The sequence below is a fragment of the Melampsora larici-populina genome (assembly GCF_000204055.1).
Source record: "Melampsora larici-populina 98AG31 unplaced genomic scaffold MELLAscaffold_19, whole genome shotgun sequence".
NCBI classification, from domain to species: domain Eukaryota; kingdom Fungi; phylum Basidiomycota; class Pucciniomycetes; order Pucciniales; family Melampsoraceae; genus Melampsora; species Melampsora laricis-populina.
Window position 1 is genome coordinate 1,266,288 of NW_006768783.1, and position 6,498 is coordinate 1,272,785.

The 6,498-nt window shown below is 38.8% G+C and overlaps 2 protein-coding genes across 2 annotated transcripts; both read right to left on the minus strand.

The window, feature by feature from the left end:
- Positions 1 to 1,146: 1,146 nt before the first annotated feature.
- Positions 1,147 to 2,869, minus strand: MELLADRAFT_116555 (uncharacterized protein; the record flags this gene model as incomplete). The annotated part of the gene is made up of 2 exons (XM_007410215.1): positions 1,147 to 1,591; positions 1,919 to 2,869. 2 exons carry the CDS (start codon positions 2,800 to 2,802, stop codon positions 1,147 to 1,149), a joined length of 1,329 nt encoding a protein of 442 aa, XP_007410277.1.
- Positions 2,870 to 3,495: 626 nt separating this feature from the next.
- Positions 3,496 to 5,092, minus strand: MELLADRAFT_106777 (uncharacterized protein; the record flags this gene model as incomplete). Its single annotated transcript, XM_007410214.1, has 2 exons — positions 3,496 to 3,533; positions 4,504 to 5,092. The coding sequence occupies 2 exons, from the start codon at positions 5,090 to 5,092 to the stop codon at positions 3,496 to 3,498; spliced, it is 627 nt and encodes a 208-aa protein (XP_007410276.1).
- Positions 5,093 to 6,498: the final 1,406 nt, after the last annotated feature.

Genomic DNA, 6,498 nt, shown 5'->3' on the forward strand with positions numbered 1-6,498 from the left:
ACTATGATTTCATATGTGAGAATCATCATTTTTTGATTGTGGTTTATAGACTTAGAATCAGATGATAAGATATCAGACATAAACATCATTAGCAGCATAGGAGATTCCTTTTCTGCAACAGGAGCAAGTCTTGTTTCTTAAATACCAAGGCTAACCAGCTAACCACCAAGCATCATTTAAACAAAGAGGAAGTAATACAGACTCATAAGCTCTGTACACATATGCTGAAACTATCTATATAGCACCTGTTGTTCCCTTTCATGGTCTCCTTTTCTTATGCCACTCTACTTATGTATGGCCAGGACATTGTGAATGATTTGTATTCCATCATCATATGAACTGAAATTGTACGTTATGCAATGTTCAAAGCCATCTCCGCACATCTTCGAATGAGCATCCACATTGGTATTTCGTCATGCTCATGTGGTACAAGCATTACTGCTTCTGATCAACAAGTCTACCACAAAAGTCCGGCATAACGCTTATAAGAGACCTACACGTCTCACCACTTTTTCAAAAATTCTTGAGTTCATCATCAGAATCATTTTGGAATACATTGAATTATACAAATTAAAAGTCACAAAACAGTCGAAGAAATGATATGTTGAAACTATGAACTCTCTCGGTCTTGCTTTTTCTTTCTCTTTTCTTCATCTTTCTTTGAACCCAACCAACTATGATGTTATTTTACAATCGCTTCATGATATCCTTCAAGAAACCAAGTTTGGATCAGACCAAAAACCCACATTCAAACCGATTCAAGAAAGTAAAACATACCTCTCATGATCCCTATATGATTAGATCTCCCATCTTAGTATCTCAACTCCTTCCTTCAAATCAAATCATCATGAACCCTTCCGACAACCACCTAAAATCCTACACCTAATCCTCAATTAGCATCCCAAAACTCAACCACATTGAAAACCTTAGATTTCATTTCGTTCAACCCCACTTTTTCCCATCGACTATAATCCATATCCATCATCCCATCTTTAATCTCTTCAATGAGTTTTAACCTACTATCTACGATTTGTTTAGTAAAACTACTTTTCTTAGAACATTGGTTTGGTAAACCGGTTAAAAAGAAATTCGATTTAATTCCAATCAGTTTTTCAATAATCCCAATCAAACCTGTATCCAATTGATTTAAATGACCAGATCTTTTTCATTCACTTTTGAATCTTTGTTGCTTGGGATTAGTTTATTCAATTTGATTAATTCCATCACGTTTGGTAATTTGATTAATTTCTTAATCATTTCTTCGTTCAAATCGATTTGTTTAATAAGTTGATCAAAACTAAAAAACTTTAAATCGGATTGAATTTGATGGATTTCAGAAAAGAGGGTTTTCATCAACACATGATGATCTTGAGTAATCAATTTTGAAAATGTACTACTATGAGCTATGACAGTTTGTTTTGGATTTAAAACTTCTTCTATGGGATAATCAGTTGAAAGATAAATTGAAGTTAAACTTGGAAATGATTTTTGGATTTTCAAAAGTCTTGGAATCAATGAGCTTGAACATTTCTTTAATCTTTCAATCGATAAAGTTTCTTGTCTCCAATGTATCGATATATAACTAGGTAATCTTTGAATCATCAAACTGGCTACCTCACTCCAAATTCGTGCATATTGAAAATGTTGAAAATTCCCAAGTAAACTTTCTTTCGGTCTCTTTGAATTGATAGTACGAATTGAATAAATCGGATGTCTTAGATCATAATTCATAACTAAGACATTAGGATTGATCAAAGGATCTTTAAAATCAAGTGTTTTTAAAATCGTATCACCAAATTCTTCTCTAAATTCACTGACTCGATTCCATCTCTCTGGACTGATAATCGTAATTGGAAAGTTTGAAGTGAAATTCAATCCAGATTTCCCTTTATTCAAACAACATTTCGATCAGGTTTACTTGGAAAGATATGTCTCAATGGAATCCGATTCGATTTTCACTAATGTATGATCAGAATGATGGATTTTAGAATCTGAGATAGAAACCAATTGAGCCGAAGGATTTGGAAATCGATTGAAAGTCCAATCAATAAATTCATGATAACTAATCGTATGAATACCTAATCGATTTAAACTTTCAGTTTGATAATAAAGATCAAATGGATAACTCAAACAAGTTCCCATTCTACTCTTACTAACGTTGGGTAAGACTAACGTTCGATTTAATTGGATGGCAAGTAAACCTAATTGATGTAAATGAACTTGAGCTTTTGTTTCTTGTTCTCCAATGAAACCAGGTAAGAGAAATGAACAAGATAATCCTAATGAAGTTTGATTTGGACAAATCGATCGATCTAATTCTTCTGCTGGAATACTTGAATGATGAGTATTTGATGAATGTGTTGCAGGAGATGGTTTGGTCGGAAGTGAAGTGACCATTGGCATCTTTTGATTGGATGGATCGATTGTGCTTTGAGAATCTTGATGAACTCCATCTTCTTCATCAAAACTATTTTGAAGTTGATCAAGTTTTTCCAAAACTTCTCTTGTGATTGGTAATAAACCATCGGGTTGAGTGCTTGTGCTTGAGGTTGATAAGAATGATACTTTGGTTAACTTTAATAATTCATTTTTAGTTTGTTTTGAATAAAGTATTAAACTAATCAAACTGATCGAAGTGATAAATAATAATAAGTTAAGAATTATAAATTTCTTTTGAGTTCTTCTGATCGATCTTAGGAATAATTTGATTCTAATCAAGAAATCGTTCTTGAAGTTGATTGTTTGATTTTGATTTTCTTCTAATCTGATTTGATGTTGTTCGTTGTATCCTTCATAGTTCATTTTCTTTCTTTCTTGCTTGATTTTGTTTTGTTATGTTTGTTTCAGTGTTTGTTGTTATTTATGCTACATCCTCTTCTGGTCTCCTGGTCGCGTGAATTTCTGTTTGAACTGTTTGCTTAAAATTTGACTAAATTGTACCTTTAAGACTTAAGAAGTTTTAAGGCAAAGATTGAAGAAATTTACCAAGTCTCACTGAACTGAGCAAGAAAAGAGTATGATTAAAGCAAGTTCGTGAGCAGTGGTTCAAAATCTCGAGTAAATGAGGAAAAGTTTCAAACCTCATGGAACTGAGTGTGTATTGAGGTGTTATCTTTCAAAGTTCTATTGATTTGACAAGATGGAAGAGGATTTGTTTCTAGAACCTCAGTACGAGATTCCTTAAACATACACAAAGTTCTATCTTGTGCTTCATCATATCCAACCTGTGATTTAAGAGCAGTTTGAGCTCGTGTTCTGGTTTCTGGTTCCCTTCTCACAGTTGACACAAATCATAATATAACAAGAAAACAAAATATACATATATCATTTCATTCAAACAAAGTAATAATCAATCCTAAAAAGAAAACAAAATACCAAGAAAAATTCAAGACCATTCACACTTCATCATTTTATCATTTCAATCATTAAAAAAATCCATCATTATCGTGTTTTCAAGAAGACACTAAATCCAATCATTCATTATATTAAAACCCATCAATCACATTCATCACACGGATCTAAATTCTTGGAAACTAAAAAAAAGAAAGAATAAACTATTAGAAAAAGTTTTTCAATCAAAAAACCCAACTTTTAAACCACATCATACTTAATGAAACAAAAAACAAAAGTATCAAACACTCAACTCTTCTCTGCTAAACTAACAGCAGCAGAAGTGATTTTATTTTTAAATCGATTTCCAAGCCCACCTCTACCTTCTGAATTACCTTCGTTCATTTCACCATGTGAATGATCAGTATGACTATTACCTTCAGTAGATCTCATTTCTTTTGGAGTTTGAGTTGTAGTAGCTAAAGGTGGAACTTGAGCTGCGTTCATATGATCAAGTTGAGAGTATTTGTTCATTTAGTGAGGTGTAAGAATGGCTCGGCACGGAGTGAGATGATCACTTACTTGACTGCGCTTCTGCTACTCCTGCTTCTTCACGTGTTATCTCTCCTGATAACCTTTGAAGTTCGCTTTCGATATCAAACTCTGAGTTTGATGAATCCAACAAGCAAGAGATCAGAAAACAATTCTCGAATCACTCCAATGTTATGAATCTCAAGAGCTTACCCTCTTCAATTCCGATATCGCCAATCATAGGACTACCAGATTGTGAAACTCGACTACCATGTTTTTGAACTGAAAAGAAACACACCAATCGATTCAGCATCTGCACTTTATCTAAACATAATCTAAATCAAAAACACTTACGAATCTCTCTGACAGATGAACCTATTCGGGTACTCAATCTGTTCTTAATCTTAGGATTGCAGTTGGGATCGGTAGCCATAGGCTCCGTGATCGTATCCGATGCTTCGATGATATCGAAATCATCGACTTTTTGAATCGAAGTTCTCGGGCGGGCTATAGGTCCAGAAGGATGTTGTCTAGAAGGCGAAGCTGATGGCAGTTCAACCTTCCGTGCGAGTCCAGTCCTAGAAGGTGTTCTTTCGGGTGTGTGTGATAATCGGGGTCTTGGCTTGAGAATCTCAAATGTACGATTCGGGCTTTTGACACTAGCACTACGCTTGATGTCAGTATTGGTCTGAAAGGGTTGCCCACGACTCGTTCTTGTAACATCGACTGATCTTCTACCACTTGAGATCAGATTACGTGTGCTTGAGGTAAATGTATTGCCTTTGCCCTTCATACTACCCTCTTCGACTGTCACAAGTGATTTTCGTCCAGGATACTTTGAGCCTACTGTACCAGCTTGATGCTTGCGTAATGAGCCAGCTCGAGCAACGTTCTCATGTGTGATTTTTTTGCCCGATGGTTCCCCTTTACACTTAGATGAGAAGATGCTTTGACGTTTCGGAGTGACAACTACCACTGCTTTCTCTTCAGAAGGACTCTTTTGGGTCGGTTTCTTTTCTTCAGAATCTTCAATCGTCTTCTTCTGTTCGGGAGAATTGATGACGCATAATGAAGAGATCGGTGGACGAATCGAAACCGTTGAGATTGCGCTGAGCTTCTTCATTCGGGGCGGTAAGATCACTTCACGGCGAATGTTTCTGACAACTGGAGCGGTAGGACGTAACCTTGCGATGGCAGCTGGGTCCACATGTGGTCTAGGAACTGAGACCATCGATGGGGCAGGCGTGCGTAGGAATGATGTGGTCGATGCATGAAATAAGGTAGGGGGAGATGTCAATCCAAGAGTTTCGGTGGGGAAATTCACATTTGATTGTGATAAAAGTTGTTCAGCTTCGGTTCCTTCTGTCTCTGGTGTTTCTGTAACTTGGTTGTCCGAGGTGGCTTCGGCCTGAGTCGATAATTGAATCTGTTCTTCAGGAGACTTCAAAGCTTCATCAGCGCCGAGGTCAGGCGAATCCTCAGACTCAACGACCACCGTAGGGGGCGTCGAATCATCCGTGGGCGAAAGGTCCTTAGTTTCAGCTGGGACTTCTGAAGTTGAAGAGTTTTTCAAGTCAAGAGCGCTCTCAGGTAGTTCCTTAGAGCTCTCGAGCGTACTCTCAGTGTGAGTTGAGGGTTCGATGGCTTCATCTTGAGTGTCCAACTTCGGGTCGGTAGTAATGTCAGGCGAGACATGAGATTCGACGACCACTTCATCGGGAGTCGGATCATCTGCGGTCGAAAGGTCCTTCGTTTCAGATAAAACTTCTGGAGGCGAAGGGCTTTCTGAGTCAACGACTGTAGAGCTCTCAAGTATATCTTCAGTCTGGATTGACGTTGGGATAACTTCGTCTTGAGAACCTGCCGGTTGTTCAGGATCAACTTCAGGCGCGACCTCAGATTGTACGGCCACCGCAGGGGGAGCCGATGCATCGATGGTCGAAAGGTCCTTCGTTTCCGATGAAACGTCTAGAGGTGGGGGGTTTGCTAAGATAACAACGTCAGGGCTGTCGAGTGTATCTTCAGGCTTGGTTGACACTTGGATGGCTTCGTCTTGAGAGTCTGCCTTAAGATCATTAGTAAGCTCAGGCGAGACCTCAGATTCGACGGCCACCGCAGGGGGACTCGGATCATCTGTGGGCGAAAGCTCCTTCGTTTCAGACGCGAGCTCTACAGGTGAAGGATTGGATGTGTCAACAAAGCTATTGTGTATACATTTGGAGCTCGCAAGCGTACCTTCAGTTTGTGTTGAGATTCCAGCGGGTTCTTCAGTAGACTTCAATTCTTCGGGTCGCGCACTGAGATCAGGTGAGACATCAGCTTCAGCGACGACCGTGGGTGTCGAGTCTTCCGCTGGTGAGATATCTTTCGTTTCAGGTAAGACTTCTGGAGGTGAAGACTTGTCTACTAAATCAACAACATTCAAGGAAGTATCGTTGGAGGACTCGAGGGCAGCTTCCGGCTGAGTCGATATTTCGACGGTTCCGTCGGTAGGCGTGATTTCTTCGGGTTGGGGACTGAGGTCAGGCGAGACCTGAGATTCAACAGTGACTGTAGGAGAAGTTGAATCCTCAGGAGTTGGAAGATCCTTGGTCTCAGATGAGGCTTCTGGGGACGAAGGGTTAGATATGTGAATGA